General features: G+C 38.0%; 1 protein-coding gene across 1 annotated transcript in view; it reads left to right on the plus strand.

The window, feature by feature from the left end:
* The window catches only part of MBD9 (methyl-CPG-binding domain 9), a 225,822-nt gene that overhangs the window by 132,647 nt on the left and 65,777 nt on the right, over positions 1-27,398 (plus strand). Inside the window, exon 9 of the mRNA XM_089374975.1 lies at positions 15,559-15,999. Coding sequence (XP_089231101.1) covers positions 15,559-15,999 — 441 coding nt within the window. The remainder of the gene's footprint in view (positions 1-15,558; positions 16,000-27,398) is intronic.

The following is a 27,398-nucleotide window of genomic DNA, read 5'->3' on the forward strand; positions in this document are numbered from 1 at the left end:
GCATCTTTCCAAACTTGATGCCCAACAACTTCTTCATAGGTGGATGGCTCAAACTCAATGGTCTTACACATCATAGTTGCAAAACCAAAATACCTCTTTGGCTTCGTGCTTTCCCTGAAGGTCCCACAACGGGCGACATGTACTTCAACTTCCTTCATTGTTCTTTCAAGCCAAGAAGGTCTCTTTCTAGTCTCATGTACAGTGGCTCTTGGAGATTCAACAAATTCATGATCATCAAATACTTCATGAGGATCTCGTTCCTTATGTTGAGGTTCTTTAGATTTTCATTCCAAATTCTTTGGAGCCACCTGCATCTCATCATTAAAGTCCAAGTGTGAACCCTTGGACTTCTAGAAGAAGCATCTTCATCAAAGATAACGTTTGTGCAAGTTTCAATAGAACGTTGTCTTTGTTCATATACCCTAAAGGCCTTTGAATTTTCGCTGTAGCCAACAAAAGTTCCTTTCTTCCTAGAAGGTTCCAACTTCGTCCTTTTCTCCTTGGGCACATGAACATAAACAAGACAACCAAAGATTCTCAAATGTTCCACATTTGGTCTTTCACCTGTGAAGACTTCTTCAGTAGTCTTGTAGTCCAAGATTCGATGTTGGCATCTATTTGAACATAAACAATCATTGCTACAACTTATCCCCAAAGAAACATAGGCAATTCTTGATCATGAAGTATGGCATTGGGAACTTCCATAATAGTCCTATTCTTCCTTTCGACAATTCCATTTTGTTGAGGATAGTAGGGAACTATCAACTCTCTGTTAATTCCAGCATCCCTACAGAAAGCAATCAATTACTTGGATACATACTCTCCTCCATTATCAGAGGTTAAAGTCTTGATTGTTCTTCTTGTAGAATTTTCAACCTATGCTTTGAATTCCCGAAGCTTCTCAGATACTTCATCCTTGGATTTCAAGAAGTAAATCCATGTTTTACAAGAGTAATCATCAATATAAGAGAGATATTATAAGTGATCACCCAAAGATTTATCAGACATAGGCCCACAAACATCAAAGTGCACAAGATCCAAGATTTCTTTGGATCTACTCTCATTGCTAGTACATCTTCCTTTTAACATTTTTCCCAAGGGCACATCTCTTACAAACTCCATCATGTTCAAATTTGATTTCCGATACACCTTTAACAAAACCTTTCATTCTAGACAATGCTTTATAATGAACATGAGCGTACCTTTGATGACATAGTTCGCAAAGGTTAGATGTGTTGTGTATTAGGGCTTGGATGGAGTGACCAAGGAGATGATATAAGCCTCCAATTTGTACACTAATGACTTTGGCAAGTTCAAAGGAAACATCCTTCTTCCATACTAGAAGTTGTCCATCCACGAAAGCAATTCTATATCCTTTTTCTTCAAGAGGTGAAATGGACAACAAATTCTTTTTTAAACCAGGAACATAAAGAATATTGTTAATAGATACACTACCTTCTGGTTCCAATTGAAAGGATGACGAATCAATGCCCTTGACTTCTTATATTCCATTATTTCCAAGCTCAACCCTTTGAGCGATCTTCTTTTCAACCAATTCAGAGAGATGTTCTTGATTTCCATTGATTTGCCTAGAGGTACCACTGTCCACCAACCATATTGCATCGTGACCTGCAATGGAACTTGTAAAAATAGAATAAAATGAGTATTCATCATCAGATTATTCTTTTTAGGCCTCCTCTAATGAGATGGTTCATTTATATCAGCAATAGAAGCACCATGATGCTTCCCTTTCCTCTTTCGATTGTCATTCCTTTGATAATCATCCCTTTGAGAATCATTCCTTTGAGGGAAGTTATTTTGATAGTGCCCATATGCTTGGCAACAAAAGCATTGAACATTTGTCATATCTCTTCTATCTTGAGAAGAAGGAGGTTGTCTTCTTTGAGAAACAGGTTCCCTTGTTGGAGAAGATCTTGGAGTAGGTCTTGAATTAGGTCTTCTACTCTAACATCTTTGAAATCTTCCAAAGTTTCTTCTTCACTTGCTATTCTTTTGATGGGTTGCAAAAGCTTGAGAGTTTTCACCTGAATTTGCAATCTTGCCACTAGAAAGGAGCCTTGATTCTTCTTGTGTGCAAACAACCCATAGCTTGTCAAAAGAAGGTGCATTTTCTCTGCCATTAATACTTGTTGCAAAAGGATCCCAAGATTCAGGCATACTGCCCATTGCCACAACATCCAATTCTTTGTCGGATACTTCTTCATTAATAGCCTTGAGTTGATCTCTTATTTGAGATAGCCTTACAGAATATGATGCAATAGTATCATTAATTGTCATCTTGATATTACGAAGTTGACCCCTTAAACTTATAGATTAATTGATGTTGTTGATAGTGTACAATCTAGTAATGGCATCATACACCTCCTTGGAAGTTTGGTGATCTTGCCAAGATGTCATCTTCCTGAAATGTCTTTTCTTGCTTGGCCAATTGACTAAGTGCCTTTTCTTGTAACAATACCTAAGACCTTGTGACTTGCAAGCACTAGGTCAATCCTAGCCTTCCTTGCCTTGTAATTTGTAGCTCATTCAAGCTTGTTTTCGGTCTTACTGAAGGAATTCATGATAAAGATGTCTAATCAAAACAAAAAGTAGATTCACAAAACTTTTCAAAGTGCTTCTCAATTCTTTTCAAGGTGATCTTAATGCTCTTTCCCTTTGCCAAGGCTTTGATCACATGTTGATTTTTCTAGTGCAATCAAGACTAATACAATTTTTCAAACAAATAACTACTTCCAACACTGCAATTTGACTTTTTATAACATTCCAATCATTAAGAACTTATACATGAAAAATTTCAACTATTCACTTTCTTCAATAGAGTAGTAGAGATCATAGTAAATAGTAAAACAAGAGACAAGAGACACCAATATTTAGGCTAGCAACCAGGGCAAAACCCACAAGGGGAAAACTCAACAAGTCTTTCCTTATGAGAGAGAGAATCTAATTCATTAAAAGTACATTAGAATATTGCAAGCACGTTTCCAAATTTTGACCTTAATATATTCAAGTCAAACCAGTGAACGATGAGAGCAAATAGTCAACTCTGGTCAAGTCCAAGTCTACAATATTAGAGACAAATTTTGCCCTGGGGTAGCTTTGAATAGGGGGGCCAAAATTCCATCAAACCTCTGTCAAACGAACCAATACATGTAAAGATTCACACCCATCCAAATAAACTTTATTGCATGGATTAGAATGAAGGTGGTGCTGCCATATAGATGAAGGGAAATCAAACTAAAATGAACTAAGAAAGTAATGGTAGGTTGCTTGGGAAAACACAATGGTAATGACTCTTTGACATGATTAAAGTGATTTGACCAAATAAACCATCACTCACCCTTGAGGATAAATTTTATTGAGAGAGAAGGCTTCTTATATATGACGTGATTTGTTGGAAGTTGAAAAACCACACCATTTAGGTTAATGAAACATTTGGGAATACAAAATTCTAAATGTTTTGAATTTCAAAGAAGTCCCAAAGGGGGATTTGAGTGGCCATAACTAAGCCTACAAATTGCCTTGTAATTGCAAGGAAGGGGATTGGATTTGGAGTTGAGGGAATAGTATATTCAAAACACGAGTGTTCCCTTTGATGCTTACATAATTTTGGATGAGTTCTAAGAGACAATGACAACAATTGGAGAGAGGGACATAGGGGAATGGACTCCCATGTAAGTGTAAACTGTGGTGATCTCAATCTTTGTCCCTTGGTGGTAGAAATGTAAGTTTACACGAGAGAAAATAGGAGCAAGGAAATCATCACTCGATGTGGAAGACAACCATCCCCCTCTTGGATATGATTATGGAGGAAACACTCCAACTAATTGATATAGATCCCAAAGAGGGTAAGGGAGAAGGGGCACCCCCAATTTACCTCAATAGTACTCTGGATGAAGTCAGAAAGGTCGTGGGCGACCTTGAAGTATCCCAGGGTTAAATCATATGTTCTCATGGTAGATTGTTATGAACATAAATTATGTAAAAATAGATAATAAATAATAATCATAATAATATAAATATAATAATAAATAATAAGTAAATTAACTAATGGTTAGTTAGTTAATAATGAAAAGGCATGTCTTAGAGACATGCCTGTTCGTAAAAGGGTACTTACCTGGCTATATATACAGGACCCTCATTCTCATTTGTAATCATCTTACATCAAGTTCTTATATAATATACAATTTACACTTACTATCCTATGATGAATGTATTTGTCTACAAAGTATTTTAATATTTCCACTGCGTATACGACTTTTCGTTGTTGCATTGGTATCAGAGAAGTTTGATCCTTTGGCCGTTTCACCGTTGTATAGAGCTTGTTCTCTGATCCAGGTCCTTGACAATCAAATTCGTCAACATCGTTGTCGTTGAAGCGTTTCACGATTAGAATTTAGGGTTCTCCATTTAGGCCCTAGGCCATTTAACCACCGAAAGAAAAAAAAAAGAAAAAAGGAAAAAGAAAGAATACATGCATGAAATAAAAAATAAAAAATAAAGTGCATATATAGGAAAAAAATCAAATTAAAAAAAAATATAAAATAAAATAAGTACTTATAAAAAAAAAAAAAAAATATAGTCGATGTAAATTTTGAAGGAGAACATTCATATATAAAAGGTTCTACATTATTGATAAAAAATGCATAATAAAGATAAGAGGTAATCTCTCCAAATATATTTAAAACTATACGTAAGAGAAGGAAGAGTAGATAATATTATCTTGATTCTTCATTAAGTGGTTTTAGAAACCCATGGTAATTTCCCATTGTATTTTAAAAGTAAAAGAAAAACAAAAGGAATGCAAAATCTCTTTATGTGAATGGTAAGTTTTACTTTTTACGTGGAGAACATTAACCGAGGTTTTAGAAAAACATGGTAATTGATCATGGTATTTTAAAGTAATAGAAAAAAAGGAATACATTTTTGTTTTTTTTATGTGAATGTACTTTTTACGTGGAGAACATTAAGCGAGGTTTTAGAAACCCATGGTATTTTAAAAGTAAAAGAAAAACAAAAGGAATACAAAATCTCTTTATGTGAATGGTAAGTTTTACCTTTTACGTGGAGAGCGTTGACCAAGTCAAAAGTATGTAAGTGAACATATATTTTATATTAAACCCCAAAGAGGTGAATAACAACGTATTACTAGGATTGTAACTTTTTAAAAAGAAAAAAAAATATTATAAATAAAAGATATATAAAGAGTTTATGTTAAAGTGAAGTTGAATTAAAGTTAAAAGAGTTATATGAAATTAAAAAAAAAATACTAAGGACAATAAGATATTTAAAAGAAGCCAATTGAAACAATATTTAAATATTCTTTTTAAAGTACAAAAGGAAAAAAAAAACGTACGTAGAAATATATAAAAAGAATGCAAAAGTGTTTTGAAATATTAAGGATAATAGGAAATTGGATTAAAAGAGTTTTGAAGAATTATAAAAGAAATATATATTAAAAAGACACTTTTAAAGGAGTCTTGAAGTACAAAGTCCAAAGGAACTTTAAATATATACCTAAAGTCATCTCGACAAAACAAAATGGGATCAATCATTGAAAAAATTGATGGAGCTCAATTCTAAAATGACAAAGGAAGAAAGGTTTTCCTATAATGGCCTTTCAGTTACAGATCACAGAGTAATTACATTAAAAAGGAATTATCCAAGGAAGAGATGTTAATGTCGCCATCAGCTCAAGCAATGATAAAATTATATGAACATCAACTATTAATTCCAAAGCTAAGCATTGGTGTAAAGAAAAATATTTTTGACCAAAAAGATATAAAATTAGTGATCTACGAGTGGCAATAGGTCATTATGAGTACATATATCAATTTCATGTTGTAAGGACGAATAAAAACACTGGCACTCGGTCAACCTTGATTTAAGGATTTGGGTACATTCATGTTAAACATAGAGAAACAAGTTTTGACGTTTCCTTATAAAGGGAAGATGGTCATGTTTCGAGACATAACAAGTAAATCAAAATCAATAAAATCTTCATTAGAAGACCTTTGGGATATCTCAGACTTGATGTTTCAAGATAATGAAAAAGCTGTATCAAAGAAGCAAAAAGAGATTGAAGAAATCATCTGCAACAAAGACAGAAATTTCGCACCTTAGAGATCACCAAGAAAAACTACTCGAATAAGTCAAGAAAGCTAAAGTATCAAAGAAGGAACTCAATGAGCATTTATTAGAACAAGAAGAAGAGAATTTGCGTTTAAAGAGCCTTAACCAAACATTAGTAGAACAAATCAAGTGTTTAAAAGACGAGAAGCGTAAAGGCCAAAATAAAGTTGACAGATTAAAAATCTGCTCAAATAGATTAAAAACTTAAGGACGTAAAGAAATCATTGACGAATAGGTTCACAAAACTTGTCGCAAAAGAAGCATCAAAATCTCTAGATGTAGCAGTCCAAATTGAAGAAACAAAGATCAATACCACTAATCTCGTAGTTCAGGGAAATCCAAACTTTATTGAAGTAAAAACGTACTCAGAGGTTGTCGTTCAAACATAGGACATACCAAATAAGGATTCAATAGTTAAGTCAACAACAACAATGCCTGATGGAAATCATTAAACTACCATAAAAACATTTAAGGAAGTTCAAACAAGAAAATTTCCTTATCTACATCCGAATCACAAGAGTAGACACCTTAATCAATCTACAAATCTATATCATGTAGAACATAAACAAGCTTATGTTCCAAAGCATATTGAAGTGAGCTCAATCCGGTCATACAATAACTATTCACCACAGATCTCCAAGGATCAGAAGATTCCCCAGAAGATTAATCTAGGATGGTCCGATCCGTTTTTAGTACTACAATTCTGTCTATCGCTCAGAACATCATATCGTCTTGTATCAACAAAGATAAAAGATCAGAAACAAGAAGATATTCTGAACGACAGAAGAGATCTGATACTTCATCAGTAAGTTTTGAGGACAAAGCTTTTTGAAGGAGAAGACAATGTTATGAACATAAATTATGTAAAAATAGATAATAAATAATAATCATAATAATATAAATATAATAATAAATAATAAGTAAATTAACTAATGGTTAGTTAATAATGAAAAGGCATATCTTAGAGGCATACCTGTTTGTGAAAGGGTACTTACCTGGCTATATATACAGGACCCTCATTCTCATTTGTAATCATCCTACATCAATTTCATATATAAGATACAATTTACACTTACTATCCTACGATTGATGTATTTGTCTACGAAGTATTTTAATATTTCTACTGTGTATACGACTTCTGGTCGTTACATAAATGGATTATGTGTCTAGTCCAAGAGGGGGGAAGCTTGAGCTTACTACATGACTAAATAAAGCAACGTTATAGGAATCAATAGACTAGACACCATTTGAAAGTGTGTTGACAACATTTGTATCATGTCAAATGCTTTTTGAAAGTCTACAAAGCAATTGGAAACCTTTGGAAAGGGATGGTGGGCCACCTCAGTAATGGCTTGGAGTGTGAATATGTGATCAATTGTTTGATAGGTGGGGCAGGAACTTGCTTGGGCCTTGTCCTTTAGCTTTGGGATGATGGTTCTCTAGCTACTCAGAGAGTCACTGGTGTAGAAATGTGGCGTAAAGCTTTGAGAATATATGGAACACCATGATAGTTTGGTAGTTGTTTGGATCAAAATTGTTTCTACATTTGTGCATTAGATGGATTATGTGTTGGGTCCAAGAGTGGGGAAGCTTGAGCATACCACATGATTGAATAAATCAACGATATGGGAATCGACAGACTGGAAACAATGGTTAAGGAATTTGGTCGAAAAAGCTTTCTCATTAAATGCTCTATTCGTACACATAGCTCTGACTACTCTCCTAATGCCTCGCTCAGAGAAAAGTGACAACCAGATTGGGTGGGAGGGGCGAGATGCGGGTGGGAGGTTGCCCAAGAATATCATAAAGGGAGGTGGTACGGTAGAACATGGTCAAGGGGTGATGATCAGGCAAAATGGTATGGGATCAAGGTAAGAGGGCACACCAAAAGGCTTTCATGGAGTGGCAGAGGGCATTACAAAGTTTACGTCTCCTTTCCGAGAGACACTTGTTTTTTATGCTGAAGAAAGTGATCGTATGTTTTGTAGAGGTGAGAGGAGGAAGACAGGTTGTTTGGGATGTTGAGACAAGGTTGTTTATGTAGGCATTTGCATTCATCATCAAACCACCGGTTTATGGGGCAAGAGCCAGGGGTTGGTTTATGGGTGTGATGTCGAGTAGAGTGGGGGTAGGAGTCAAGAGTTGCTTCTAGAAAGATCGAGGAAAGTATCTCATATTTGGTTGCGATTGTCTCCAATGACTTGAACTGGGAAATGGAGTGAGGGACTCCTTATGGTGGGTGGTATAAGATGCAGCGTAATTTCCAATGTTGTTAAAAGCGCGATCGGGATTAAATCGGCGCGGGGAACGAATCGGAAAAAATCGGAAAAATCGGGAAAAAATCGGAAAAAAGCGGGAAAAAATCGTTTGGTACAAAAATATTCATTTTTTTTCATTTTTTTTCAATTTTTTTAATATCTAAACCATCTACAACATAAAATAAATACATTGACACATAAATATGATAAAAAAACTAATATATAAGATGTTTAATATCATTTCTAGCTCTAAAATCACACATAACATTGAATCATGTCCTGAATAGTAAGTCCTGACTCCTGAGTCCCAACTCAGCCTCAAAATATCAACAAAAAATATGATAATGTATCTCATCATGTCATAATGTCATATACAATAAAATGAAAGTCTAATCCTATTGATTTCCTCTGCCCCTCTTGCGAGAAAATGCCATAGCTTTCCCTTTCCCTCTAGATGTAGATGTTGGTGCCTGTGCAGGTGGAAATGGCAGTGGAGTCTGATGTGCTCTAGACGTTGAAGAACTAGAAGTAGGAGCTATAGGAGGTAGACCACGTCCTCTACTGGTGGCAGGGGTAGCCCGGGCAGGTGGTGTCACCTGGAAACATTACAATCTCCCAATCCTGAAATCCTGAAAAACTGATAAGTCTGCTGGATTTTAAATGAAATCTAAAATTCTACTTTCTCCATATGAAATCCAATGAGGCTGGAACCACTCTCAAACATCCTGAGTCATTTCATGGTAATGTTAAAAATTTAAGTAAAAGGATGAAAATGAAGATTAAGGAGAATGTCACTTTTACTTTAAGAATTTAACATTACCATGAATAGCATATCCATACTAGGGCCTAGACTTGATCATTAAGCTACCCCACTCAAAAATTATTTGTTTCTTTCAAAAAACATTGCATGAAAAAACCCAAAAAAAGTTATAAAACTATGCTGTCCTGAGCCCCCACGATTTTTTCGTTAAAAATCGCGCTTTTTTCGAAAAAATCGTGATTTTTTGAAAAAAGCGCGATTTTTTCAGTAAAAATTGGCAAAAAAAAAGTAGGCGATTTTTTCGTATAAAAATCGCGATTTGATCGGCAAGCTGAAAAAATCGCGATTTTTCGATTAAATCGCGATTTAATCGCGATTTTAACAACACTGGTAATTTCTACCAAAAATAAAGTTGGTGCAAGGGGTTGGCGGCGTGAGTTGGAGGGGAGAAGTAGAGAGGGAGACGGTAAGGAGTGTGTGATCTGCGAGGGGAAGGCAAGATAATGAGAGGCGCTAGATATGTGGGAGAAGGTCCTGGGTGGCCAAGACATAGACAACCACAATAGCCCCCCCACTCTGGGGGAAGCAAGTGAAAGGTCCTAAGTCCGAAAATCAAGGGAACCCATTCATAATCAATGAGCCACGTGATTCACCTAACTTCAAAAGAGGTGTCTTCTGTAACTTGTGAGGGGTCCATTCCTATCCCGTGAACTCTTATGACGACACAAAGGCTCGAGCTCTAGTTCTTGGAGGCAAAGTGTGTCCTCAACATTGTCATGAAGGGGTGTCTTTATGTCTATGGTGTAGGCATTTAAGTCATCGTTAGAATGAACTCCCCAAGAGCAGGGCTGCTTGGGAGTGAGAGCGGGAGCGGGAGCGGGGAGCGGCATTTTCAAAAGCTCCTGGGTTGGGAGTGAATTTTTATATAATACATTTTTATATATTTTGATGCATATATGTCAACAAAAGCATGTAGAATGATGAATTAATGATAAAAAACATAAAAAACATGGATTAAATTATATAACATCATTTCCTCTAGTAGGTATAATCTTTATCAACCACATGTCAACAAGTTAGTAACATACAACATATTGAGTCTCATGATTCATCAATCATAAAGTTTCAAGATTTCAAAATTCAATATATAACATTTGTCGTCAGTGATGATCACTAAAGTTGTACTTGTAACCATTGCCATTACCAAGTAACTAAACTATAACGAAGAATATCTAACATGAAATGAAATGTTTCAATTTTCAACTTTCACGAAGCATCATATTCGTAATTCATTATCAATGAGTTATAATTGCCAACTTCAAACTTCAAACTTAAATTGTCATATATTGTTTACAAAAAATATCATAATAAATATGAAAGAGTCGACAATTATAAAAATCACTAGAAACTAGAAAAGACAAGTAAATCTATTATCTATTACCTGGGCCTCTTGCCACGAGAAATGTCTAATTTCTAAGAAGCTCGTGGTCTATTGTGAGTGCATAACCAGAAGTAGAACCAAAAGGCACATGACCTCCACGTGAGGGTGTAGATGGAGATGGCGACAACAAAGCTTGTGGAACTTGAGCACTGCTATTGGATGACAGGTGTAGCATGGCTGCTGTTGTTTCATCATCATCATGTAAAAGTTGTTCTTTTAATTCTTCTAAATGTATAGCTCCATCCTCCAAATTATCTTCCTTTGGGTTGTTGTCCCAATTCATATATGATGTATCAACATGAGTCCACTCACAATATTGTGTCAACAACCTCAAGTTATAGTGCACAGAAACCAAGCTTTTTGCTCGATTTTCATTGCGGCTATTTCTTCTCAAATTATGGAAGAGGCTAGACGTGCAATAACACCTCTCTGTTGAAGAAGTATTAACAACCTATGAAAGCACTTTTATTGCTGATTTTTCCAAAGGTCCCCCGCCACCATACATGTCCCACCATGTGACAACATTCATTCTGTCCCTATCTTCCATTGCATGCAAAAAACAAAATAGTCCCATTTGAGTGAAGTATTTGCCTAATTCTCCATGCAATCTGGCACACTCCTTGTCAGGGACCAACTTGTCTAATGCTGTCATATACCCATTTTGTACCTCTGGATCTGTATGGGGTTTGGTCCTAACCCCACCCCCAGGTGCAAGTTTTCCCAACCAAGATGGAGAGTAGTATTTTGGCATAAGAATATACGCCAAAGCATGTAGTGGAACATTAAGTTTATCCCACTGTGCACCCACAAAATTGTAAATATGATCATACAAGTTAGGATCGCTTGGCTGAACAATATCTTTCATTTTCCCCAACATGTTATCCATCTTCTCATACACCTCCCCAATCGCTGGTGCATTTGTATTTGCAAAACAAATCATGTTATAAATGGGCTTGGTGTTTTGCAAAACATCCTTCACACATGCCCAAAATAGACAATCTAGAGTGGTCTCCTCCACCTTTCAAAACCTTTGTTGTCAGTTGCGGTTAGAGCCCAACATAATATTAAAAACCGGCCGGTTTGAACCAGAAACTAGTCAAACCAGCTGATTCATTGGCCAAACCAACCAAACTGGTCAAAATCTCGGTTAATAGCCCTCATTCACCCTTTTTTAGACAAACTAGGCATAAATGACCGGTTCAATGCCAGGCCGACTGCGGACTCACCAAAGGCATTCATGGAGGCTTGTGAGGAGGTTTAGAGGGAAAATAAGGGTTGTTTCCTTCTAAAAGCTACCCCTCCAAGCCAATAAAACGAGGTCTCCCCTCTCATTTGCCTCACACATCTCATTTAGAGTTTTTATGAGCTTCATTGTGAGCTTGGAGAGTGGTGAGTTTTTGTTGGAGCAGTGGAACAATAGAGGGTTTGAGCTAAGTCGTAACCACCATGCCTCCAAAAGCCAAGGATACTACATGGGCTCATTGTGATATGCTTGATGGAAAAATAATCTGTAGATATTTCCAAAAATCTATTGAAGGAGGGGGTGTTAACAGGTTCAAGCAAAACTTTGTTGTGATAGAAGGCCATGCAAAGCCATGTGGAGCACCGAATGAAGTAATAGGGCATATTAGGGCGGAATACCTTCAGAAGTTTGAGACTCAAGTCACTGAACCAACAGAGAAGTTTGTGACTCAAACAATGGCAAAGGCTGGGAGTCGAGACTCAACCAACTGAGTTTGATCATGATGAGAAGTTTCAACTTTCAAGTGATAATGTTGATCACTAATATCATATATGTAGACTTGTAGTAGGCCAGTGGCCCCATAGCTTGTAGTCTTTGTTTTTGGACTCTAGAGGCCATTTAGAGCCTCATTGATTATATATTTTGTTGCTGATATGTATTGCACTTGGTGCCATTTTGATATATTGACCTTTACATGGTATATATATGTGCAAACTTTGCATATTTTGTGTCTATTGGTTTGGAATCATGGTTTTAAATCTTAAAAATAGTTTTTTTCATTAAAAATTAATTATTTCATGTGTTTTTTAGAACCAGTTCATGGAGATCTAAGTAGTCCTGGTTTGACCAATTCCGATTTGAAACACGATTTATAAGGTCGACCAGTTCGGTCACTGGTTCCGGTTTTTAATACTATGGAGCTTAGTCCTTTAATATTTGCCAATGTGGACTTGATACTATGCTAGCCAATGACTCTCTTCCCTTCAAAAGGCACCCAAAGGTGCGGTAATAGCTAACAAATCTAGTCTTCCCAAGCTTCAATAGCTTCAAACTTGAGTAATTGAGAAAAAGCCCATGGGTATTGTTATGACTGATAATAAATTGTATCATTCTCTTGCCTATCTTGTAAAATTCACCAATCCATTTGTATTGAGGTTCCTTGTTCTTATTAATATTGTACATCAAAAGGTTCATTGTGTGAACCGAACACCCATACCAAAATATGTTGGGGTATTTATCTGCAATGATTGCTCTCGTTGCCTTACAATTAGAAGCATTATCAGTGATTACTTGGATGACATTGTATGGCCCAATACTTTCAATTGTTTGAAGTAATGGTTACGCAATGCTAATGGCGGTCTTGAACTTTTCTGAGTAATCATGTGCTGAAAGGAAGAATGCAACATTAGGAGACACACCAAGAACACTGATCAATGGCTTGCCTTTTACATTTGTCCCAGCCATTAGATAGAATGGATACCACATAGTCATTCCAAGAATTTGCCAATTTACCCAAAGCATGTGTTTTTGGCTTTTTCATAATCAAGTCCCATGGTTCTAGCTTTGTATGCTTTAGGGGCATCTTTGACGGCGCCAACCATTTCATGCCAATAAGTGAGCTCAAAACATTGAATGGTATCCCACATGGCTAGAGAAACCGGTAAATTTTTGCATCGACATCATCCTGACACCCTTGATCAAGGAAATCTGATATGGTTCATTGCCTTAAAGGGATATCTGTGCCTATGCCGTATCCACTACCATATGCTGATGGAGGTTTTAGTCTATGTGATTGTGGGCTAGTAGTGTCATGTTTAAAGTCACCCTTTGATCATGTTCAAAGTCACCCTTTTATCTTCTAGATTTGTATTGAGCTTCCTCCATTTTCCTTATGTATTTGGCTCTTTGTTTTGTGGATAGACTTCTACAAGTTTTGATTCCTATTTGCTTATTTCCATCCCATGCCATTTTCCCACAGAGATGTTTTCTTGCACGAGTGTATGAACCTGTGAAAGTGATTTTGCAATGGGGGCATGTAAATTTAGTGGTTCCACCCCCTTTCTCTCCTGAAAGACTAGTAACATATTTCTTGCCATCATCATCTGCACTCTCATTATCCTTCTCCTCCTCTCCAGGGTTTCCTAATCCATGACTACCCACTTCTTCATCATCTTCATCATTCCTCCTTCTTATACTCCCCAACACCATCGTAACAAAAAAGAGGAACCAACAAGAGAATGCCAAGCCATATATCTTTCATGTTTGGTGGAGTTATAGTTTCTTGCCTGTAATAAAATGGAGGAATGGGAATGGGGAAGAGAGGAGAGAACATCTTTCATTCAACAATGAACATATAAAAAGAAAAAATTCTACATTGAAAATAAAAAGAATGGGATTAGACCCTACCTCTTTGGCTCTCCAATGGTGCCTTCAATCCCAAGCTCCAATCTACCTTGCAAGGTCCTCATGCAATCCTCTCAATCTTCCGCTCACTCACCTCCTCAACTCAAGATCCAAAAGCCCTTTCTTGTTGTCTTAGTCATGCAAATTTTGCATTGTGGGAGGGGAGGAGGCCTTTTATTTCTTTTGGTCCCTCCCCTCCCCCAGGAAAAAAACTGTGTACCTTTCTTTTTCCGTGGGGAGCGATTTTTACCAAGCGGGAGCAGTGAGGAGCGATCGCTCCCCTGTACTGCTCCCGATTTAAAAATTCGCTTTGGGAGCGATCGCTCCCAATGCCTTGCGCTTTCACTCCAAGAAAGATAGGGAGCAATTTTTTTTAAGGGAGCGCACTCCCGAGGTTGCTAGATCCACTCCCGAGCGGACTGCGCTTCAGAAGCAGATTCGGGGGGGCGACGCTCGCTCGCAACCCTACCCAAGAGTGGAGTAGTGAGAGATATTTGCATGAAGATCGGGGAAATGTTCTCCCCAGACTCCTTATGTAGTGCAAAATGTGAAGACGTTGGGGGGAAGAAGCAAACTTGAATGTCGTTGTCTCAAAGCAGTGTTATAAGGACCAATCCGGACCGACTGGTTCAGACTGGTCCGACTGTTTTGAGGCAAAATCCAGTTTGAATTGGTGACTTGAGCTGTTTTTGTCTGGTTCTGTGCGGTAAAGTCACGTAGAACGCAGCAAGTGGGGCCTGTTTTTCTTTTTTCTTTTAATGTTTGTCGTAGTTGGACACTAGACCATAATAAGTGCCTAATATTTAAGCATATGGCCCTACTATTGCTATGCATTTCATGGTCATGTTAAAAATTTAAGGAAAAATGATGAAAATGAGGTATGATAATGCATGTACTTGTAACAATTAGCTTAAGGAAGTTGACATTTTTTGTGTTAGAAATGAGTGTGATGGATTGTTCTTGATCTATGGTCAAAACATAGTGGCATTAAAAACAATGCAATCATTCAGGTGGGGCTGCCACATGTTAAACAGGTCAGGGAAGAATGCATAGAGACATTGTATAGTTCTCCTATAAAATATTTTTAGATATATCTCTAAAATAAGCTGCTTATTTTTACATTAAATTAATTTTCAATTTATATTTTGTTTGTCTTTAAGTTTTCAGTTTTATTTTTTCCCTTAATCTATTGCTCAGCAGCTCACAAAGTTTTGAGCATTCAAGCCTTGCTTGTCCAGCTTGCTCTGTTACTGCTTAAATCTCCATTTTTGCTATTGAGTTTATCATTTCTGAAACATTGCAGGTGCTTAGTTTATTTCAGAAAAAAACGGCAGAAAATGATCCCAGAAGTTTGGAAACTTCAGAACATCCTGTTGCAGATGACACTACTAAAATTGATGGAGAACTTCCCAAAGCTCCTTGGGAAGAGGGAGTCTGCAAAGTATGTGGAATTGATAAAGATGATGATAGTGTGCTATTGTGCGATACTTGTGATTCTGAATACCATATGTATTGCTTAAATCCTCCGCTAGCAAAAATTCCAGAAGGGAACTGGTATTGTCCCTCTTGCTTAGCAGGTCAAGATGAGTTCCAGGAAGGATCTACACCTCTTTCAGGGATGCCAAGTGAGACTGTGTATAAAAAGAAATACCAAGGGGCTGAAGCACGTGCATTGTCCAAATCTTTACAGAAACTAGTGACATCATTGGTAGAAAGGGAGTACTGGCAGCTTACTGTTGGGGAGGTTTGTTTTTTTTCACCATTTAAGTTTGCATGCACAATATTTAGTAATGAAATTATGTTTTAGAGTTTTGACCAGACAATAGTTTGTGAATTGACTCAATACTAACATGTCAGCTGCTTTTGGTTTATTACAAAATTATATTCATGGATAACTGATCCATTTGGTAAACATTGCAAAAGAAATTCTATTTCAGTGTCTTCTTTTTCGTTTTTTCTCATGTTTTGTCAATAATTTGGCAACTTTCTTGCTGATGACAATGGACACCATGGTGGCATGTTAGTGTTTTCTTTGGAGTGTGGACAATGCAATGGAGAACCATTTTTCTTATAGGGAACAAGTTGTGTTATAAGCATGTTAATGTTTAAGTAATTTATAATCATTAGTGTTTCCCAGCATATGTTGAGAATTCTTACATGTCTCGAAAAACACATGTATGTATAATCCCATGCAAATCTCTAAGAAGGAATGAAAGAAAAAAGATGTTAGCCTCATACTCACAATCAATAAGCCCAAAATAATAAAATTATAGAACTTGGAAAATATAATTCCTACTTGTCTTTGATGTGCTCATCAATTCTAGAATGACTCTGTTCCTAAGATTTGGGAGTTTGTTGACATCTAGTTGGTTGAGAGATTCTCTCCAACTAGTTAGCCTCCTAGATTAGTGTGCGGTTGAGATATTCACTGAACCAAGAGGTTGCATGCCCAATATAGACTAACCATCTCGAGACATAGCTTGATGTATATATATTGTATCATCATTTTTTGTGAATACACAATCAGGCTAAAATCCTTTTCTACCAATGTTTCTGTCTCTTGAATAAAGTTTTTATTTTCTTTAATTATCTTCAACTGGTATCAGAGCCAAAATAATTATTTGGGCCTGGTAGCACCATCGTAGTTTTCCATGGGATATCTTGATAAGGGTCGAGTAATGACATATGAACTACCCTATGAGTATGAATGGATATGCGAGTTGTGAATCCCAGTCTATGTCAGTGTGTGGGAGACTGCATTGCAAGCTTGAGGAGGAGCCAATACCTGTGAGAAGAAGTGTGAAGTTGCACAAAAATGAGGGGCCATCTATGTGAAATAAATCTCTGAGGATTGACTGCACACAGAAAGCTACTGGAGTAGTTGGAAGGCGTGCATATTAAAAGGGGCTGCAACTGGTTTTTGAGTCGTTGCGCTGGATTCCATTGTTTAAAAGAGATATTGGTTCATTTGTAGTCTACGGGTGAGGTTCAAAGCAAAAAGGTAGATTTCAGCTTTTTGATAACACCGAAAGCTCACAGATTATATAGATAGAGGTGTGATCTAAACCGAAGAGTGATTTCTCCCTTTTAAGACCTAGTGCTCCACTCTTGGGATGAAATATATCTTGGGTAGCATACATCAAGCTAGCTCCTTTTTTCACCATACTTTTGATCTGATCTGATGTATGCCTTCATATTTTCATCCAATCCGATGTATGTTGTTGGCATCCTCTGATCCTTTGCATATTCTAATATTCAACGAGGTTACTTTGAGCTTGAAATCTGCCAACAATAGTATTCGACAGTGTACCGGTGTATGAATTGGAAAGTAGAGTGTAGAGTTGAGCATGGATGAAGTTGAGCATGGACAGACTTGTGAACTAAGTGTGGAAGTTCTGCTGGAACATATGAAAGCATTAATCTGTGAAATGAGCATGGAGATCTCCGCTAATTCGTATATAGCTATTAGTTGAAGTTCAAACCAGAAATCGGTGTATGAGAGGAGTACCATCTTGCTGGAAATGAACTTGTAGTCAAGCTGTAGTCATGAGGTTTGATCTTGTTTCATCAAATGTACATGTAATTGCCTGGAGAATGTCCAATTCCCATCATTGGTGAGAAAATCAGGGGGAGCTGTTTTAGTTTGTGCATCCAAGCATGTGCTAGAGTATGGAGAAAATGAGCAAACCTGCGTAGGAGAATAGTCGTTGTGAGAGCCAATGGATGCTAAGGAAGTGGATTTGTACACATGTGCATGGACCTGTGTGAGATGAGCGCTGAGTTTGGCAGTGTAAAGGCGTGTTGATTGAAGTAGATGAGCCCTTTCTACGAATCTGCAAAGTCACAAGTATAATTTCAGCTGTGTATTGTGGCTAGCGACCATAGTGGCAGATGAACCCACGTAGCTGTGTGGATAAGTGAAGTGCAGATTGGTGCGGTGACCAGATTGTATAAAGTGCGGACTAGTGTAGGGGAACCTAAGTTGAACGATGAGCAGTTGCAATCTTGTTTTGTCTACGTCCTACCCCCGAGTTGAAAACCTGTGACTTTGGCAATTTGAATTCTTCCCAATTATACCTGCTTTTTGTGCATAGATATACTTTGCTTCTTGTGTGTAGACCTGTTGCTCCGATGTTCTTCAATGACTGTGTTGTTTAGAGTGCCATTGACAACTGCATTTTGTGGATCAATTTGATGCTTGACTGATACAATTTAGAGCTTGTGAAACAACGTTAGAAGCGTGGATTGAGACGGATCTGTGTGTAACATCGATTTATTATTGTAGCTTTACATTACAGCTTGGGATTACAACATTGTGAAGACTTGCATTGTTGTGTTATCCATGGTTAATGTGATTGTCAATGTGATTTATGGTTAACATGATTGCTATGGGAAAAATAAATTGGAAATTGTTGTTGGGCTGCTAAAGGAACATTGAAGTAATTGTGCTAAGCATAGAACATACCATTGTTAACTAAAATTAATATGGTATTAGAGAACAGGCGAAAACAAAGCCCAAGCAGGAGAGAGAAAAGCAATCACTAAGGGAGATCTGTTAGACAAGATTATTGGACTAACCTCAATGGCTACTACATCTTACTTAAAATTTGAGGATAAGCTCAAGGACAAATCAGACTGTCATGCATGGAAGAGGACTTTAGATTTGACTTTGGAATAGCATGTTGCCATGGACTATGCGTAGGAAGAGTGGCGGATCCTCCTTCAAATGCACTGACTGATGCAAAGATGAAGTATAAGAAAGGTGAGGTCAAAGCTAAGAGAATTATCTTAGAATCCATTCAAAAGCATTTGGTTTCCTATATTTTCGATTTGGGAACATCCAAGGAGATGTATGATAAACTGGTTGGGATGTTCAAAGTAAACAATGCAAATCAATCCTCTTTCTCAAGAACAAGTTGAAGGACATCAAGATGGATAAAGGGGAGTCTATCCAATCCTATTTTGTGAGAATAACAGAAATCAAGAATGACCTACTATCTATTAGAGAAGTTATTGCTAATAGGGAGTTCACTCTCATTGCACTTGGAGGTCTTTCAAGAGCATGGGATGTGTTTAACACCACCATTATCAACAATGACAGGATTCCTAGTTTTGATGAATTATTGGTTAGATGCACTCAAGAAGAGACGAGGATGATGGAGAGAGACAAACCTTCAAATGGAAATGATCCTACTGCTTTCTTCGCTCATGCTAAGAGGAAAAGTAATGCTAGTCCAAGGAGACATGGTCAAGGATTCAAGCAGGGATTCATAGAAGGAAGAAAAGGAAGGTGCTACAATTATAAAAGGTTCGACCACTATGCTAGAGGTTGTCCTCACAAGAAGGATTCTCCAAGGGATGACGATAATAACAACAACAATTTCAAAGGCAATGAAATTAAAGGAACAAGAAGTTCAACAATAAAGGAAAGAGAAATGCCCCCGCTACTCGATATGGAAATGGTCAACCTCCCAAAAGAACGAGAAATTCCAAGTATGAGGAAAGTAATGTTGTAGAAAAAAAAGGAGTTTTATCGTATTTCTGCTCTATCTACTGCCTTTCCTTTAGATACTTTGGATCATTGGTTGATTGATAGTGGAGCCTCAAGGCACTTCACTGGGTACAAAGAGGCCCTCTCAAATTTGATTGCAAATAAGACTACTTTGGAGATCATACTTGGAGATAATGCCACCTACCTCGTGAAAGGGATAGGTGTTGTCACTTTTCTCTTAAATCAAGGTCAAACCATTCATCTACAAGACGTATTGTATGTACCTAATTTGAAGAAGAACCTGGTGTCTATTTATGCGATGGAAGATAAAGGCTGTAAGGCTAAGTTGCAGGAAACGCAGGTACAGGGTCCGTTTCCGTACGGAAACGAAACGGAAACGCGTTTCCGCGTACCGTACGGCCTGGAAACGCGTTTCCGGCCGTACGGCCACGTTTCCCGAAACGGAAACTTGGCCGTACGGCCGGAAACGCGTTTCCAGGCCGTACGTGCCACGTTTCCCGAAACGGAAACTTGGCCGTACGGCCGGAAACGCGTTTCCAGGCCGTACGTGCCACGTTTCCCCAAAAAAACACTTGTTTTTTATTATTTTTTTTTTTTAAATTTGTTTTTAATTTTTTTTTAGGGTTTCCAGGTAGTAAATGTGATGTAAATTTAATCTTAATGTTTAAATGTTTATGTAAGTAAATGTATCATTCATGCTTTATGATTGCACATATATATAATAATAATTTTTAAATATTTTTAATATATATATATATATATATTCGCGTTTCCCTTCCCCGTTTCGTTTCGCTTCCGCGTTTCCCCGTTTCGTGCAACTTAGCTGTAAGGTAGTATTCATTGATGGAAAGGTACATATTTAGCAAAGAAACCTTAAAGATGCATTTACACTTGGATTTAGGGTTGATGGTCTCTATCAAGTTGGAGGAAGTCCTTTGGGAGCCTTGACTTGCGATACTTCTCTTCAATCTGAATTATGGCACCGAAGATTTGCCCACCTTCATTACAAAGCCTTGCCTGGGGTACAAAAGATGGTCACAGGTATGCCCGAGTTCAACATGAACCATGAAGGAGTTTTTCAGGGTTGTGCAGTTGGGAAACTTACAAGGGGACCATTCCCTTCAAATGAAAGCCAAACTATCGATATTCTTTAATTGGTCCATTTTGACCTATCTGGTATGTTGCTGGTAACATCAATGGGAGGATACTTATACTATGGAATTTTTGTGGATGACTTCTCTCATAAAACATAGATCTATTTCTTGAAGAAGAAGGATGAAATGTTCAAATGGTTATGTTATTTCAAAGGCTTTGTGGAAAATCAAATAGGAAAGAAGATAAAAACATTGAGGATTGACAATGGAACCAAATATGAATCAAATGAATTCAATGAATTTTGCAGAGGTTGGGATTAAGAGGGAGACAACTGTTCCATACACTCTTGAGCAAAATGGAGTTTCTGAAAGGAAGAATCGGACAATCATGGAAGCCACTTGTGCCATGATCCATGATCAAGGTCTACCGAAGTTCTTATGGGGAGAAGTTGCCAACATTGCCTTGTATGTTCAACATAGGAATCCGCATCAAGTACTGGATTTCATGATACTCGAAGAAGTTTTCACTGGTAAGAAACTTGTTGTTTCTCATTTTAGAATATTTGGTTTTCTCGTGTATTTTCATGTGCCTAAAGAGAAAAGAAAAAAGTTAGAAGCATTTGGGAAGGAAGCTATATTTGTGGGCTAAAGTGAAAATTCAAAGGCATATAGAATCTTTGTGTCTGGTCAAGGAGAAGTGGAAGTAAGCCATGATGTCACCTTCGATGAAGATACTGCCCTTGGGAAAGCTAGAGATATCCGTATCCCAAGGAAAGACAATGATGATGCTATAGAAAAACAAGATGAGCCTCCGACAGATGAGGCTATGCCTGATGTTGAAGGCCCGATGGATTCCATTGATCCACCTCCTGGTGATCGCTCTACCTCAAGGAAAATAACTTTGTGGCTCAAAGATACTCTCAAAGATGCTGAAAGACATATTGCTCGAAGAGGGACATATTGTGAAAGTAGGAAATTGAACAGGTATCAAGTGTAGTTAGCTGCTAGGAGTACTATTGTTCAAACTGAGCCATGTACGTTCGAAGAAGCAATGCTTAGAAATATAAGGCTAGGTTCGTTGCTCGAGGCTTCTCTAAAAAAGGAGTGGACTATGATGAGATATTTGCACCGGTTGCTTGATATACCACGATACAATCTATTATAGCTCTCGCTGCATCTCAAGGATGGAGCCTACATCAAATAGACATTAAGACTACTCTCTTAAATGGCTCGCTTAAGGAGGAAGTCTTCTTGGAACAACCTCAGGGGTTCGAAGTACAAGATCAAAGGACACACGTATGCATGTTGAAGAGACCCCCTCTATGGGTTGAAGCAAGCCCCTACGACTTGGTATGAGAGGATTGATAACTATCTTATGAAGCTAGGATTTACGAGGACTGATGCTAATCCTAACTTTTACTTCAATGTTGAAAAGGACATGCCTCTCATTTTGGTCCTTTATGTAGATGATCTCTTTCTGACAGGTGCAGATCCTCTCATTTATTAATGCAAGAGGGAGTTGGTTTTTGAGTTCGAGATGAAAGACCTAGGAGTGATGCACTACTTCTTAGGCTTGGAGGTCTAGCAAAATCCAGGTGAGATTTTCCTTTCTCAAGGAAAATACATTGTGAAGCTGCTTGAGAGATGTGGGATGGTGGACTGCAAGTCTGTGGCTATTCCGATGTAACTCAACTTCAAGAAGCTATGTGGTAGTGGTGCTGGGCCCGAATTGGCAAACACTTCTGAATATAGACAACTTGTGGGGGCCCTTATGTTCTTGGTTTGTTACATAGTTCGAGACTGATGGGAAGTACCTTTCATCTGACCAATAAGTTAAGAAAAGTGGATAGGGAACATAGTACTACAGATGGACGCATCGTGTACTGTTGTACTCCCTATGTCTAGGATGCATAGTGTTCAACAACTTGATCATTCGGGATCAAATCTGATTGGGGTTCTACCATTGGAATGACTTTTTTCAGTGGAAAGTGGCAATGTCTTGTGACTCACTCTCGATCAATTCTTCTTCATTATTACATCATTGTTCAGCAGAGTTGAGACGAGATACAAAGATGGTACATGACAGTATGGCATGATGATTGTTGGTGGTGGATGAATTGGTAGGCGGATTTCTCCCTAGTTGAAAGGGAGTGTTAAAATTGGAAACCAGGGCCAAATTACACTTTGGACAATGCATTTGATGGAGATGATTACTGCATTAAATTCCTCTTTTCGGGAGGACCAAAATCAACCTAAAGATAATCAAATTTGGACAAGCAGAAATGTGTTTTTGAATTTATGCTCACGTGTAAAATGTCAACGTAGACCACATCATCATGTAGGCTCATGAAGCCCAATGGACGTGTCACTTCACCCTCAACAACTTGTATAAATTTAAGTGACCTTTCACCTCATTTGACATCATCACTCACACATTTTCTTCTCTCTCCTTTTCTCACTGGTTCGTACAACTATTGGGCAGATCTTCTCTCTCACACGTGTGGCAAGGAGGATGAATTTTCTGGGCAAATTGCATAGGTGAATTTCAGAACTGTTGCAGGGGTTTGACCTGTTGAGAAATCTAGGGCATAGTAATTAGGTGATTTCTCTTCTTCATAACTGCTTGTGAATGCTTTTTCGTTCTTTAGATTAGGATTAGATTATGGTAGTGTTCTTCATCAAACATCTACCAAAGCATAAACATTAACGAGACGAGACACAAAATATAGCTGATCAACTAGGGCCAAAACCTCTCCCACTGGAGAGGAAAACCCAAACGAATTTTTCTTCTTATAGATACTTTAATTGATGAATACCAAGACTAGACCCTTGACCAAGATCCCTCCAAGACCAAATCAACCTTACCTCTGATATTTTCACCCTCAACTTCAATTCTTCCTTGACCTTACTTTGACCCCTTCACTGCACTTCACTTTTGCAATTCTGAAATTTTTTGATTGGCGAATCGTATTGCAAAAACCCTAGATTAATTTGATCATGGGAAAAACTTCCTCCCTTCACCCTCGCTTAGATATGGGATACTTGATATTTAATTCAGTTTCTAATAGTGATCCCTTTCTTGCTTAATTTGGGCTTCTAGGACAACAGTAACATCTCGGTCTTCATGTAGTAGTTAGCAGCAGATTCTCGCACATTTGGATAGTACTTAGCCCAAAACAGACCCAAAAACAATGCCAAAGACGTCGCTCCTCGTTTCCTTCTCTTCTCTAGTTATGAGGCTCTTTTCCAAGTGTTTCTCGCCCTCCTAATTGCAGACTTGCTTGACTGGAATTATCTGCCTCAAATGAAAGTTGAGCTTCCCTATTTATAGTGGTTTTCCCATCAAATAAGCCAGCTTGAGTGAAGGTGAGCCGACATGTCCTTTGGTGTAGATCACTTACTCCATCTTGTAGCCGACTTGAAAGAGATGCTTTTGTTTGATCTTGGAGGGCCTTCTTATTCTTTTAATGACTTGTACAAAATTGTAACATACCCGAGAAGGGTCTTTCATACATGACATTAACTCAATTTGATTTTATGACCAATCTTACGGGCTCATAATGGGAGCCTTACCTAAAAATAAAATTCCTTGCTCATAAAACCCATGAGACAAGCATTACAATAATAAAGTTATTTTTCTTCTTTGCATCAATTACATAAAATCACAATTACACATGTCATTATGAAGACCGAACCTAGTTACACTTTTCAACATGACGAACATTGACCAAACACTTTGACTCATCATTTGACTGCGATTTTTGTGAGAAAAATTCGTTTTTGACAGGCCATACATATTGGCACTAAAATCAAGAAATTTTTAGCACTTTGACTTGTGTTGACTAAAGGCCTGTTTGGTCGAGTTTGACGATTGCTTTGTGGATTGTTTTGACTTCTATTTGTGAAAATTTTTAAACTGAAATTCTACTGCAACAACTGATTTAGTTCACCTACTTATTCTTCACAATAAGTTATTTACGAAATCCCTTCAACAAATATTAGAATAAATTCTACTGCAGTTATCACAATAATTATATTGAGAAAAATACATGCACAAGAACCAATCACATCAACACAGTTGTTTTTGGACAATTGTCTTTGGAAAAACCCAACGCAGGAAAACCTATGTAGCAGATGAGGGTTTTATTAATCTTCAGCGACAATTGCTTTTACAAGGAATGATTTTACAGAGAATTGAAAGAAAACACCTGAGACTTTCCCTGTGAAACTTTCCAACACTTTGGAGACCCTTCTCCCACTCTTGTGTCACTTCTGCGTCTCCCTGCGTAGGAGCTACGCCTCTCCTCTGGACTACGTCTCTCTTTGCGTAGAATTTCCCCAAACCATTTTTGGGTCTTGGAGATCTCATGTGCTTTTGCCTCTCGACCAAATTTCATGGCTAGAGCACATCCGATGCTACTCCAAATGAACAATTTCTCTGCAGTTTGATCTAATTTATTTCTCTTTTCTCCGGGTACACGACAATATGCTAAACTCCCAAATATCATGAAATGAATGACTTCAGGTTTCTTCCTGGTGAAGACCCTTTCTGGAGTGATTTTGCCCAATGCCCTGTGTGGAGCCTTGTTTTGGACATAAATTGCCGTGTTGAATGCTTCTGCCCATAAGAATTTAAGCATATATTGATCATACAACATAGCCCTAGCTCCTTCCACAATAGTCCTGTTTTTCCTTTCTGCTACCCCATTCTGCTCCTGATTGTAGGGAGCTGTCCACTCTCTCCTGATGCCTTCCTTAGCGCAAAAATCGGTTAAGTCCTTGTGAACATACTCTCCACCATTGTTTGAGCGCAACACTTTTATCTTCTTTCCTGTCAGATTCTCTCCTAGAGCTTGAACTCTTTGAATCGACCAACAAACTCATCCTTGGATTTTAGAAAGTAGATCCAAGTCTTCCTGGAATGGTCATCGATGAAGGTGACGAAGTATTTGGCACCACTAAGAGCTTTTGTGGACATCAATCCACAGATGTCTGAGTGTATCAATCCTAACACACTCTTAGCTCTATTGTTACTTAAGGAAAACACTGCTTTGGCATACTTGCCCAGAGTGCACCCTATGCACACATCATCTCTTTCGGTGCTTAGTTTTGGAACCCCTGATACTGTTTTCTTGAGATTTCTTAGAGCCCCATGATGTAAGTGCCCCATCCTCCTGTGCCATGGTTCATTCAAATCTTTGTCTCCATTGCTGCCTATCAGTGCCATTGGTGATTGTAGCTGTACTTTGTACAATGTGTTACTTTTGATTCCAATCTGGGCCTTCCTTTTCCAACTCGGGTGTTTGACATATACTTTCTCCTTAATGAAGAAAATGTCATAGCCCTTGTTTTGAAATTGAGATATCGAGAGTAAGTTCATCCCCAATCCTGGCACATGCAACACATTGATTGCTCGAAGCCGCTCTCCTACATCGGTTTGAAAGACTACAAAACATCTTCCTACTGGGGTGCACTTTGCCTTATTTCCCATGGTGATCTGGAAATTCATTCTTTGTTCTTGATAATCTGAAAAACATTCTCGAATATTTGTCATATGCCAGGAAGCTACACTATCTATATACCAAACCTTAGAGGAGGCAGAGCTTGCTAGGCAAGCGACTTCTTCTTCCAATCTGGAAGCTAACATGGAATAATCAGGATCCACGCCCCTTGTGCATACTTCTAGAAATCTGCGTGAGTCCCTTTGAGTTGATGCCTCTGTATCATGCCCTTGACCCACAATCGATTCTTCTCTCCTGTTGCTAGATCTCTGCTTTGATACCATGTGAAAATTTCTAAACTGAAATTCTACTGCAGCAACTGATACATTTCACCTACTTATTCTTTGCAATAAGTTATACGAAATCGCTTGAGCAAATATTAAAATAAATTCTACTGCAGTTGTCACAGTAATTATATAGAGAAAAATACATGCACAAGAACCAATCACATCAACACAATTGTTTTTGGACAACTGTCCCCGGGAAAACCCAATGCAGGAAAACCGGTGCAGCAGATGAGGGTTTTATTAATCTTCAACAACAATCGCTTTTACAAGGAATGATTTTACAAAGAACTGAAAGAAATCACCTGAGACTTTCCCTGTGAAACTTTCTGACACTTTGGAGAACCTTCTCCCACTCCTGTGTCACTTCTGTGTCACTCTACGTGGCTCAGCGTGGCTCTGCGTCCCTCTGTGTCACCCTTCGTGGGAGCTACATCTCTCCTCTGGACCGCGTCTCTCTCTGCACTGTCTCTAACTATCCCTGCGTCGCCTCCTCCTTAGCCACTGACTGCTGTTGATGCCCTCCTCTTCCTCCACCCTGCAACTCTCCCTCTGAAATCGATCTCCTCTTGAGAATCAATTTTCTTTGAGATACCAAGTATCTGCCGGTGTGTCTCCAAATGATTCTCAAGTCTTCTCTTATACTTTTCCTGTTGATGAATAAACGGCTGAGATTAAGTCTCTAATCAACAGCTAAGATTAAAACAGACTTGATCCTTGTCTCTTAGAAGCTTCTCACCCTTATCTTTAAA

This window comes from Pinus tabuliformis, chromosome 8 (assembly GCF_031772625.1).
Source record: "Pinus tabuliformis cultivar Carrire ecotype Pingquan chromosome 8, CPIR1, whole genome shotgun sequence".
In the NCBI taxonomy this organism is placed as follows: domain Eukaryota; kingdom Viridiplantae; phylum Streptophyta; class Pinopsida; order Pinales; family Pinaceae; genus Pinus; species Pinus tabuliformis.